General features: G+C 36.2%; 1 protein-coding gene across 4 annotated transcripts in view; it reads left to right on the top strand.

Annotated features, from left to right (window-relative positions):
• Positions 1 to 13332, top strand: part of AKT3 (AKT serine/threonine kinase 3) — a 154373-nt gene that overhangs the window by 99993 nt on the left and 41048 nt on the right. For all 4 annotated transcript variants that reach the window (XR_006015213.1, XM_042023010.1, XM_042023011.1 and 1 more), the window contains 4 exons: positions 345 to 476; positions 4351 to 4416; positions 6051 to 6119; positions 13119 to 13241. Coding sequence is in view for 3 of the 4 variants with exons in the window: in XM_042023010.1 (XP_041878944.1) it covers positions 345 to 476; positions 4351 to 4416; positions 6051 to 6119; positions 13119 to 13241 (390 nt within the window). In the remaining variant the exon portion in view is untranslated. The remainder of the gene's footprint in view (positions 1 to 344; positions 477 to 4350; positions 4417 to 6050; positions 6120 to 13118; positions 13242 to 13332) is intronic.

Raw genomic sequence — 13332 nt, 5'->3', positions numbered from 1 at the left:
GTTTTAGAGTGGATATTAGGAAACATTTCTCCATTGAAAGAGTTGTCAAGCATTGAAACGGGCTGCCTAGGGAAGTGATGGAGGCACCATCCCTGGAGGTATTTAGAAGACATGTGGCACTTAGGGACATGTTTTAGCAGTAGACTTGTTAGTGCTGGGTTAACTGCAGGGCTTGATGATTTCAAAGGTCTTTCTCAACCTAAACAATTCTATGATTACAAACTTGATCATAGAAGTGGGCCTATTTTTCTAAACTATCCTTATTTTATCGATAGTAGGATTTGGTTATATGTTGGAAGTGGATGACCTATGTCTTGCTAATCCTTGTTCTTTGCACCTTTTAGACAATGAATGATTTTGACTACTTAAAACTACTGGGCAAAGGCACGTTTGGCAAAGTTATCCTGGTCCGAGAGAAGGCTAGTGGCAAATACTATGCTATGAAGATTTTGAAAAAAGAAGTAATTATTGCAAAGGTAAGAAAGGCTATATATTTAATATTGGGTCATTTTTAGGACTGGAATAATCAATATTCAATACATAAGGTGTTTTGATTTTTGATGATAACTTAGTTTGATAGAAGTATGTGTGTATCTTCAGAAAACAAGAATGCAAAAAAAAAAAAAGTATGGCCATTTTGCATGCCTTTTCCCAATATTTTATAATCTAGAGTGTGCTTAAACACAGAGAGTTGACTGGGCAGGACTATAGTGTAATCTGAGTTTATACAAGGAAAAATGCATTATGGGGTATATTGGATACTTCAAGTTTTTTTCTAAGTCAGTTGCAGGTTTATTCAGATAAACAGATTTAATTCAATGGGCCTGTGCTCTGTTCCTGCTATGTTATACAAGATTGCTATCCATGGGACTAACAATTCCATTTCTTCAGTTTTTGAGAAATAGGGACAGTCTGAAGCTGGTGTTTGAAGAAGTGATTTAAACTGGCATTGTCCAATCACTTAATTAGTGTCAGTAGCTCTTTGCTTGGTCATAATATCATCCAAGCTTAAACTTAGATCATCTGCTCTGAGCTTTGTTTCTAGCAATTCGGAAGTTTTGAATCCCACTTCCACAGAACAAGTTGAAAGCAAGAAATCTACATACATTTATCACCGAGAGACACAATTAAAAATAATCCCAATTATTAAATAAGGATGTTTTGAGGGATGTGGATCTGACTGAGATTTTTGAATGCTTGATATCAGTATCCATAAAAATTGAATGTGAATGGAAAAATACTGTTCTACATATATTAAATATTAAAATATCCTTCAGATTTGTCTGGTTTTCCTATTGGCCTATGAAAACAGGGCTTACAAGAGTTTTGCAGTCTATGTTCATTTGTCTGTCACTCACTTTCTAACAGCTTTAGAATGTGTAGATCTGTTTCGATTAAATTTGGTAGAGGAATAGAAGCCGCAAAGACAATTATATTTCCTTGAGTGTCATTAAAACCAGCCCTGTTACAGAGGGAGAGACTTAAGTTTATGTCTTCCACACTGAAGAGACTGAGCTATGAGTTCTGCGTGCCCTTAGCAGCTGTCTCGTGTGCAGAGACACACAGCCTAGTCAGCATGTAGATGGTTTGGACACAGCAGCAGAGAGTGCCCTTTTCTTCTTCATAGTCAGGAGATACAGGAAGAACAGAGGGTATTGCTGCTGCACTCTCCTGATTTTGCATGGGAAGTAGCACCTCAGTGGCCCTCCCTGTAAGACCTGGCAGCAAGCTCTGTGGTTTTCCCTGTGGGTCTCAGAGCCTGTCTGGTTTCTGCATGCTGTGCCTCGGTCTCCAGCCTGACATCCTTGACCAGTGTTCTGCTCACCCCTGGCATCTGGGGATCCTCAGGAGGTATTGTGAGCTCTTCTTCTGCAGCTGCTGGTTTGTATCCTTCCAGCCTTCAGAGCATTTCATCTTGTTTCTTTGTATCAATTACAGATGAAACATATTTTTAAATTTTAGGAGTTTTCTAATTACTTTGCTGCCTGCTACAATATCACTGATTTTTGAATGGTTAAAGCTGGTTATTGGCTGACTTTGTCTAAGGTGAGCAAAAATTCTTGTTGATAGAAGTACATATAAAAGTAGAGAAATTTTGAAGAAATCAGAGATGCAACTGTTTAAGTTTGAATTTAGCGATCTAGCCCAGTCAGCATGTGAACATGCTGTGGGGATTTATCAATAGCATTTAGCTCTGGAGATCAGTGCTAAGGATATGGTCACTAGGTAGAATAGATCTGCAGTCCCAACTCAGCATGTAAGTGATATAATATACACTCTAGAATCACAGGATGGCTTGGGTTGCAAGGCACCTAAAAGATCATCTTGTTCCAACCCCCTGCTGTGGGCAGGGATACCTTCCACTATCTCAGGTTGCTCAAAGCCTCATCCAACCTGGCTTTGAACACCTCCAGGGATGGGACATCCACAGTTTCTCTGGGCAACCTGTTCCCAATGTCTCACCGCTCTCACAGCAAAGAATTTCTTCCTAACATTTAATTGAAATATCTCTCCTTTTAGTTTAAAACCATTCCCTCGTGTCCTGTTGCTACCTGCCTGTGCAAAAAGTAGTCCTATGGAAGGTTATACCCCTAACAGCATAGTATGAAGCAGAAAAGTGGTGCATTAACAGCTGTATAGCATCTGCCCAGTTCAGACTAAATTTGTTTATCCTAAGTTTACATGGCAGATTAATATTACACTTATGAGGAAATTACTACCAGTATTACAGGCTCCTGAGGCAATGCCAGAAAAACTGGCCATTGCCAGCTTTTTATGCCATATATCTGGCGAACCACAGAGGTTTAAAAATAAATAAATATACAAACCTTTATGCTTGTTTTTCTCCTTGAAGTGTTTCTGTTTTTGTTTTTCCCCCTGTATGTGGTTGTAGTGCATATACTCAGTGTTGCACTGCTGTTCAGCTAAATGGCATCATAATTTATTACCACTGACTGTTGTTGTTGTTCAACTTCCTATTTTGACAATTTTTAAAGTCTAATTTAAAACTCCTGACATCTGTGTTTACTTTCCAGTTTAATAATACCTTATCTTCAGAGCATAGTCTGATAAGCATGTGTGTAGTACAATAATGTTATATTGGTATTATTTGTGGCAATAATAACGTGTACTCTGACTAAATGTATTTACTTCTGCAGGATTACAGTTGAAGTTTGAGTCATACTAGGGCAGACTGTAGTTCTGTGTAATATAAAGCTCAATGGTAGCTTGGCACTACAGAAAATGGCTACACCTTCCCAGTGGCTTTTCAGGCCTGGCCCAGGGGGATTCACAGCATGTATTATATGCAGAATTGTATAAAATGGCTGCGTATTCATACTGTGAATACCCTAAGAGTTCTGCTTTGCTCCCTAGCCCTCAGGAGCTGCTCATGTTGTAAGGGCGAGCCCTCTGCCCACCATCCTCGTCCCCTCACCCCTGCATGGCCCTGCTCTCTGCAGACCTGGCAGTGTGAGGGGCCATAGCTGTGCCCCCAGGGCCTTGCTGTCACCCCTCAGTCTCCTTCTTTGCCACCTGTATGGTGCCCACCCCAGGGGCTGGTGAGAGGGCCTGTGGAAGGAGCAGGGAACGAACATGGATGAGCTTGCCAGGAAGCAAACAACCACAGGGACTGGGTTAGTTTCCTTCTATCACTTTGGTACAGGGCTCATTTTTATCTTTCCCTTTCGTGCTCACGGACAGGAGAGTGTCACTGTCTCTCTCCAAAGTGCCTCTTTTCCAAACTGTGGCTGGAAGTTAGTTGGGGGTTGTGCGGGCATCTCCCATTCCCAAGGATGAGGCCAGTGTCCTCAGGGAAGGAGGTCAGCCTGGTCAGAGGAGCACTGCTCGCTGCTGGGCTCCTCAGGGCAGCTTGGGTGGATAGAAACAAAACCAGCATCAAACCAAGTGAAAGTTTAAAAACAGAAAACCTGACTTAACACTTGGCTAGATGAGACTGGGTTTTATATTTGCCTGTCACTTACTCCATGTGTATGTGTCTCACACATTGGTTTAGTCTCTCTGTAGATACATTGTTCAGGTGATTCATACCAGAACTGTGAAGTTGTGATGACTATGTTTTTAAGCTATCACATCCAATATTATAATTTCTTTCTTCCCTGGATTGTATGTGAAGACTTCATTTTAAAGCAAGAAAATAAGAAAACCAAATAAAATATATTAAATTGTGCTTTGTCGAATATTTTCTCAAAAGACGTGAAGGTTCTTTCTTTTTTCAAAACTGTACAGTAGCCTTCTCTTTTTGAAAGTGTTGACCTTTCCCTTATAATTAATTAAATAAAAATTTTGTATCTTAATTCAGACTTACTTCTTCTCCTCTTTATTTCTCAGGATGAAGTGGCTCATACTCTTACAGAAAGCAGAGTATTGAAAAACACCAGGCACCCTTTTTTAACAGTAAGTATTGGGAACTAGTTTTAAGTACATTAGCAGGTAATATTTAATATCCATTATGAATATATTTTACAGATTTTGAATTCTTTCTCATGGTGATTTGTAAACAATCAGTACCTATCTGGTGCTTATGATATCCTTTATCAGGATATGTAATTAAGAATTCAGAAATAAAGTTTCTAATAAATTTGTAAAGCTTTACTGTACTGAAAACAAATTTAATTGTAGAACTGTGTAACTGTTGTGCAATTTTTTGTAGTTTTTGTATATGAACACTTTTAAAATAAAAGTTATTAATTTCACAGAGGTGTAAGTATTTCTTACCAAGAAAACTTAATTCAGAATTCAGTAAAACAATAAAAATAACTATTTGTTAAAAATAAGTAGCTCACAGAGCCACAGAACTCAAACCCTACTACCTTTGTCTTCATATGGTTAATATTTAATAGAAGGGAAAGACTGAAAAGATGAAAAATTTGAGACTCATGACAAATTACAACTAATTTATTTAACTTTAGAGCTGAATTTCTTCTGCAGAAGTAATTTTGATTTCTCTTCTTTGAGAATATATTAAAAAATACTTTCTTTTATCTCAAAATATAATGAACATGCTTTTTGAGACAGGGAATTTTTTTTTTTTTTTTTTTTTTTGGTATTAAAATATCAAAGTATAGCATGGAAACTTTCCTACTTAGAAAAACTTAAACCTTTTGGAAAGCAGAGGATTTAATTTACATTGGTGGGCCAAAATATTCTTGGAAATTCAGTAAAGACAAAAGAGATCCTGCAATGTTTCTTGAATTAGAGTGTAATGGTAAGCAGGAGTAGGGGGTACCTCCCATTGAATAGTGCAACAATAGTTACTGCAGTTGTATCTTCCTAGCTGTCTGTTATCCTTCAACAAGTTTTGTCACATGAGTCTTAATGCTTGTTACATGGAGTTCTAGTACATTTCATTTTTTTTAGGGCAAGTCTTCATCTGTAGATTTTCTGTGGTATCATTGATAAGTCAACAATTTCAATTAAGATAATAACATCTGTTGCAACTTCAAAATGATACAGAAATTAATATATTAATTTGGCACTTAGCATTCTTAATATTTCCTAATATGAAACTAGTGAGTCCTTGCTTTGGAAATGAAAGCATGCAGGATGTTAAGATCACTTTTAAGATTTCGTTTGGGAGAAATGAAAAAGAATATGATAATCTCTCCATGGGCACTGTGGAAGTGGACATCATAAAGTAAATGATGGAAATAGCTGGTACTGTGTATGGCCGTAAGAAATGAAATATAAAATTGTGTGTTTTACTAGCCATTTAATACTTTATTGTAATAAAGTATTAAATGTAATAATGGTATAAATGTAATGTATTAAATGTAATGATGTTTTCATATCAGCGGACATGTGGCAGAGATTAGATAACACTTGGAAGTTTTTCATTTTTTTCATTTCAATTTTTTTATTCATCTCAAGCTCCAGGTAGAAAGTTGCACTTTTAATTACTCTTAAAGTTCTTACCAAAATCAAAATTTTCTACTTAAAAAGATAAAATTAAGTTTTGTTACAGTTACAGTGCAAGACATTGAGTTAATATAAGATGATAATTGGTTTGATTTTGCTGTTTTCTTTGCAAGTCCTTGAAATATTCCTTCCAGACAAAGGATCGTTTGTGTTTTGTGATGGAGTATGTTAACGGAGGAGAGGTGAGTTTAAGAAAGATGTTCTGCACTTGTAACAGTAAGGCTGTCACTGGATTACTCTTTTAAGGTTATATTTCATCTTGCCTTTTTGATTTCCAGTATATTTAAAGGGCTTTTTTTTTTTTTAAAGGAACTGTTTTATTTTTAAAAAAAAAGTTGACATGTTTTTATAGCTTTGCTGTCAAAACTAGTTCCTCTTCTGAAAAAATTAGACTGCTGTATAGTGAGAGATAATTTAATGCTAGAGAAATAATTAAAAATAGCTTGCTTATTGTTTTTTTTAAATTTAAGCATATTATAGCTTGTTCTGGCATGAAACAGTCATAATGCAGTGTAAACAAGCAAAAATAATGTTGACAAGTCTTACTTTTTCCTAGTATGAAATGTGTGCTCTCTTTGCTATAACTATTACAAACATCTATTGGAAAAGAGTGGAGTATTCGTATTTTTCATTGCTTCTCTCCCCTTGACTTGCCATGTACTCTGTAAATTTCAACTAAGCATTAAACTTCTGAGAGTGGTATTAGCTTTGAAGCCATTGTTGTCTTCCAGCTGTTTACTAAAGAATGAAATATCAAAAATGATGCCCAGCAAATGGAATTAGAGAACTGCAGTCGAAGAAGAGGGCTTTAATCTACCTTGTAGGTGCTGTTTGCTATTCAGACTGTCTTGTTACAATGTGAACTGTGAGATTTTCCTTATTTTGTCAACTATATGCTTCATGGTAATGTTAAAGGACTAAATGTTTCCTATGGGATTTTTTTTTTTGATTAAAAAACTCTTTCTTCATTCAGGAATTGCTGTGGCTTGAGACGTAATGTTTTGCATTATGTTCTAGCTGTCTTCTCCTGCAATAAAACTGTGCTTAGCTATAATTCCAATGCCTGCAGCCCATTTGGATCCCAACTCGTCCATGGCTGTCCTCTACCAGCCATGGCTACATAAGGTGCTATAGGGTTCTCATATGGGAGGATGGCTTGCTTGACTCAATGTATAAACCCAGTTCTGCACATCACAGGGGTTGAACCAAATAAAAAAACCTCCCTCAGCAGTAAAGGCATAACAGCCTTCCCTTGGACACTCAGCTGGCTTATTTGACATTGAATTTACATCACCAATATTAAGTCAATGCTGTCTGTGATGAGTTTTAAGTATTGTCTTATAAACCAGCTAATTCTTCATCATTTTCCTCTGTGTAAGGTCTTACTGCATTTCTGTAATCTCTGGGGAGACAGTTTAAAAGTATGTTAACATCATCCTGTAATTTAGGTATTTGTCTTTTTGAAAGGTACTTTTCCATACTGTTTGAATGAAGAGCAGAGCCCAGAGAGGATGTTTTCAACTCCTTTCTTGTGACTGAGGGTGCTTTGACTGTGTCTTGGTCAATTGTAGTTCGGTCAATGCATTTATTTGCACTGGGTGGTGCAGCCTTGTGGCTACGACTGCAAGTGTCATGTGTCATGGGTTTGTCGGAGGCAACCTGCTTTTGCTTATGGGATTTGAGCAATTGCAGTGTACTTGTGCCAGGATTGGGTTACTTTCCCAGGTATGATGTTGCTGTTTGTCAGTGTTGCTCATGTACTTTGCTGATGATTCCCTAATTCAGTGAAGCTAACTCTAAAGTTTTGCCACAGTGGAAAATAATGGCTTTTTGGGAGTAGGCAGTTTCCTTTGAGGAAACTCTTGATTTGCCTATGTGCTTCTCTTTGACTAGAGATCTGGAATAGTAAGTTGGACAAACTGTCTTTTTTAATAGGAAAATCTTTAATCTTATCAAATTTTCTTGTGAATTTCAGACTTTAGTCAGTGTCTGCCAAAAAATACAGAGGATTTCGTATTTGTAAAATTAGCCTTGTTATTAACTCAGTTACTGAAAGTAAGTTGCTCAAAGTTTAGCCAGGATTTTAGCCTATATGATACACAGACTTTTTTCTTTCGCTGCTTCTATCTACTATTCTGTCTGTGTTCCAAGGAAGTTACATTTCCTTACGTATTCTGACTGTTGAAGATGGTGAAAACTCATCTTTTAGTTATATCCTTCCAGTGGGAAAATGACCGTAGTTGTACTATGCTGCTTTTGATTCTCTCCAGTGCTGTGCTACCTTCAGTGTGTTTCTATTTTAAATTACTTTAGATTAAATATTTCTTTTGAGGTAAACTCTTGTGTCTGAATCAATTTATTGGGAATTTTCATGGATTATGTCTTTCAGGAGCACCATTGCCCAAACAGTTCTCCTCATGGAGGAGTTCTTGAAGTTTGTGTACATATTCTTGACTCCTACCCAGGTGAAAGCAAGAAAATGCCACAATTTAGGCTTCTGCCCTAATAGAGTAATAAAACCTGTGGTTGGTAGTAGGAGTCTTCGCTTCCTCTTTCTGTGGCTAGAAAGGAAAACAGTAAAGGAAGGGGGCGCAGAACTTACCTCATACTGAAGAAGAAGAAATTGTGTTAAACTGATTGTAAGCGAGAATCTTTTATATCTATTAAAAATCTAGATCCATGGGGAAGTTAATATCCCTCTAGAATAATAACAATTTATCTTTGCCTTACCTTGCCTGTGCGACTTCAAGTTGGTTAGGCTTAGTTAATAAGGGAACATATTACAATGAAAATGGAACTGCATCAATTTTACTGGTCTGTGTGTGTGCTCTTTTACAGTGTACAAAGTATTACAGTAAAGAATTCTCTCTTGGTTTCCTTTAAAAACAAAGCAGCATATTATATACTTAAATATACCAAAGCAAACCATTAGGGGATTTTTTTTTCAAACAGATTATTCAGATGGAAATACTGATTATGTTTTCCTTGTACTGAGAACATTTTTCCTGTTGCCTAAGGCCCAATCTTGAAATAATTGTTGTGGGCTGAAAGCTTAATTTTCTCTTCATTTGGTTTTGCTGTTAGACTCTGTGGATGAAATGTTTACCAATGTCTATTGATCATAAACTGTGTTGCAGTATATAGCTAAAATCATACTTCTGGCACTGTAATTACTTCTCAGTACCTTTGTTGTACTGAAGGAATAATGTTAAAGTAGCATTAGGAAACTGAAATTTGATTTTAGAAAACAAATATTTATCTGGTGTAGCTGAGTTGACCAAATGGCTCTTTATTTTTGGGGAATACTTTTGGAGTGTATGTTACCCAGTTTTTATTTCCAGTATTTTGCTTTACAGGTTGAAAATCTTTTAGGAATGAAATCTATTACATACATTACTCCGCAGAGTACACTGATACAGCTGACTAATAAGTTGGTTAACTTCCTCACTCTGCATTTTAAGGATAATTCCAGATTCTGTACTTTGTAACAAACCTGATTGGTAATTATGTGTATAATAAAATTAGACCCTAAAGTTTGTTCAGATGGCACACCACACAAGAATTCTGAGTCTCTCTTCCTCTTGGCATTTTTGTTCCACAGCTCTTACTTCAATTCATTAGGCAGGAGAGAACTAAATGGCTTGTTGTAATTGAACAAGTGCTATTAATGTCTAGGAAAAAAAAAAAAAAAAAGAGAAAGAGGATTTACAACCTACTTAACAAAACATAAGTAAGCAGGAGAATATTCCTTAGCCTAAAATTATGATAGTCCATGATAAGGTTGCTATATTTCTTTGGGTATAGAATGTGCCTAGAAGCAATACAAAGTCTGAAACAATAAACAAATAATTTGAAATTTCAAGGCTACTACTGCAAGTGCTTTGCAAAATCAACACTCAAATATAAAACGCAGAGCTGAGCAAACCCAATACACAACAGCAAGAGCCAGACATTCAACTTACAACATGCTAAGTAGGTCACTAGCATGTGTACAAGTTAAACATATCAATTGATACAAGGTTGTGTCTTTTATATATTTGGCATGCTTGGATCTGCAACAGAATATGTTTGATCTTCATTTAAATTTTTTCCGTTAAACTTTTTTATTAGGAAAAAAACCCATGACAGCACTGTTGTTCAGCTTTTAAAGGCATAACAGGAAATTTGTAGCTCCAGTCCTCACTGTAACAATAGCACCCTTGTGTATGCCATCAAAAATGTTATGGGCAAAATGGCTTTCTTTGTGCCAAAGCTATTTCTGTTGCAATTCCAGTGATTTTATACCACATCTTTAATAACTGTAAATCAATAAATAGTGAAAATGTTGGAAACCTTTTTTATAACCTTCCATCACATTTTGTCTTTTCCTTCTCTGACTTAATAAATATAATCTTCCTGTTCTGACAGCTGTAAATAGAACACAGTCGCAGAATTATTATGAAACAGTCAACCAACTAAATAATTAGCTGAAAATTATGCTGTAATCCCCCTGTAATCACCCTGCTTTCCCTATTTTAATTTTAGAATCCTCTTAATATCTTTAGCATATAGCTGAGTGTATGAATGCGCTTTTAGTGTGCATTTTTATATCTAAATGTACATTCTTCATTCAAAACTAGCAAGTATGGTTTGGTGACAGCTCTGTTAGCTGCTATAATAATATGAAGAAGAGTGACTGTAGTGTCACATATACTTTGAAATAAGCTGACTCAGAAGCTCACAGTTTCTTCGAAAAACACAGAACTGTTGTTAGTTGTTTCTAGCTGGTCATTTTACTTTGAAGGTAGTATTTTTAATTAATATTAATAATCTTCTTGAAATAAACACTAAAGAAAGCAATTTTTTTTGTATATTAACTTGTTGGGCTATCAACTTTCACATTCAGATTTAGGCCACTTTTTTAATGGAAACTAAAATAAATGTGTTGGTGTCAAGTATCCTGAAGTTTTAGAATTTTCTAAGACTGCTGTTCAGCTACTGGACTAGTCTCTTTCAAACAGAAAATTGCAATAGTCCTTTAGAATAGATACGAATGTAGAGCTAACTGGAAGTTATAAATTTTCAGAGTGTGTTGACCTACATTTTTAATTACTTTCAATCCATCAAAACAAAAAAGCCCTCTTAAAAATGAGTAACACTAGCTCATTATTTATGAAAGAGACCATGAAACAGACATAAAAGCATAAATTACATAAATTTTGTTTTTGCTTTATGTGAATATAATTCTACTTAGCGGTATTTATTTTCTATTTAAATACTGTGAAAATGTGTGGAAAGGACTACCCAAATTGGGAAATGTACTTGTTCTTTTCCCAATTTGGTAATACATGAGGCATTTAATGAAGTGAGACTTGGTTGCTTAGTGTGGATGAGTCTTGTGATTGCACTGACCATTAGGCAGCCATCAGTACAGAGACCAAGTCACTACAGGGAGGGCTCACTCCCACCAGAGATTGGTGCCTAAGCAGGGGAACAAGCAACAGGAGCAACAGACACACCTACAAAATAAAGATCCTTTTTGTCATGCAGGTTTGCCATTTTTATTCAGGGTGTCCTGAGCACTGGAAAAGAAGCTGAAAGGGGAATCCAGATACAACGAACAAAATTTTAAATATTTTCTTTAAATCCTAGTGCAGTTTCTGTGTTCTGTGAAGTCTCTGCTTATACAGATATATGCTGCCAAGAGGCTCAGTTTTCTGGGAAGTTTGTTTAAGCTAAGACAAAGGTGATACACCTATTGTGAATTACAGTTCTCAGGAAAGAAGTTGCCTTCTAGTTCATAGCAGTGACTTTTTAATTATGTTTCGAAAAGTCACGGGATTATCAAGGTTTGAAGCAAACTTCAAGATTATTTAGTCCAGCCATCAACTCAGCACCACCATAATCACCCCTAAACCCAATCCCCAAGTGCCACATCCAGAAGTCCACCCACTGAAAATAGCTGCAGTAATTCCTCCACTGTTCTGTGCCATGTGAATGGTGTAGATTTTCTAAAGGCATAAAATAGGATGTGATAAAGACAGATTAAGCACATCATTGGCTTTTTTTTATTGGTTAGCTTTTGGGTTTCTTTTTAACCTACCTTGCAATTTCAGAATTCTCATCTACTTGATACTTTAAACAGTAAAAAAAACCCAGCATGCATAGTTGTTGTGGATTTCACTGTCTATATTTAATTTATAAATGATAACATATTTTGTATTTTGCTGATTGTTAGCTCCTGTGGTGAAGCCAAAAACATTGTTACAGGGCCGATCTGGTTTCAAGAAGAATACAGAAATATACTCACTAATCTTTGCTTGAGGAATAGCCCCAACTTGCTTTAAACAGTAATTAAAACTCACCATTTTAGAAAACATTTGAATTGAATAGCCAAAATGTGCTTTTTTAGATGTTGTTCCAAGTTCTGAGGATGATGTTTTATCCATTAAGATACTGACAACCTTACAGAGTTTCATCTTACACGTTGCAGCTGAAATTACTGGCAATACATAGTGACTATTGTTTTTTGCTGAAAGGCTTTAAAGGGTCTGCAAAGTGCTGTTACTTTGAAAGTGTTAAGGAAGAGACAAAACACCCAAAGCAATGTTTACATTGTAGCAAAGAAGTACACTAAATGCATAGATTTGTTTTTATAAGCCCTAAGCAGTTGTTGATTTGCTTTTTCTAGTGGCCACTATTGCTAGCAGTATGCACATGTGGTTTGTAAAATGCCAGTTCACCTGTTCAGTCCAAATCTACTGAAGAACTAGACTTTTTTTCAGTTCAAAGAAATTACTAAAGCACTGAAAAACATGAAGAAAACCCCAAATCTGTACATTTTAGTGATATTTCTCAGTGGCTTAAAGCAAAAATCTGAGGAAGTGGCAGAGGGAAAAGAACAGAATGATGCTGTTGCATACTTTTTTTTTTTCCTCTGGTAACTGAAGGTTAAATGAGTAGCAAGCAGAATGCCTTAAACAAGATTGGTATATTGATTAAAACGCTGATTTAACAGCTCGCTTTCTCCCTTTGGAAACCTGGAAAAGATAAGCCAGCTGCTGTCTAAGAGTGCTGAGTGTCCACTGAGAGTACACTATCTATCATCACAATATGGTGATGAGAGGTGTTTTATGTTTGTGTTAATTTCCCCCACTAAATCAGTAATTATTACAATCCTGTCCCTGCTGTTTACCCTGCAGCTGTTTTTCCATTTGTCGAGAGAGCGGGTGTTCTCAGAGGACCGCACACGCTTCTATGGTGCAGAAATTGTCTCTGCCCTGGACTATCTGCATTCTGGGAAGATTGTGTACCGTGATCTCAAGGTAAAAAAAGAAAGAAAAAAAAGTAATCAAATTTTTGTTTTTGCAGAGACTATGGGGACAAACACAAAGTAATTATAAAGTTGCACTATTC

The sequence above is a fragment of the Corvus kubaryi genome, unplaced genomic scaffold (genome assembly GCF_017639235.1).
Source record: "Corvus kubaryi isolate FWS band 111438036 unplaced genomic scaffold, C.kubaryi_AGA036_p1.0 37232, whole genome shotgun sequence".
Classification (NCBI taxonomy): domain Eukaryota; kingdom Metazoa; phylum Chordata; class Aves; order Passeriformes; family Corvidae; genus Corvus; species Corvus kubaryi.
This window is presented reverse-complemented; position numbering and strand designations above follow the sequence as displayed.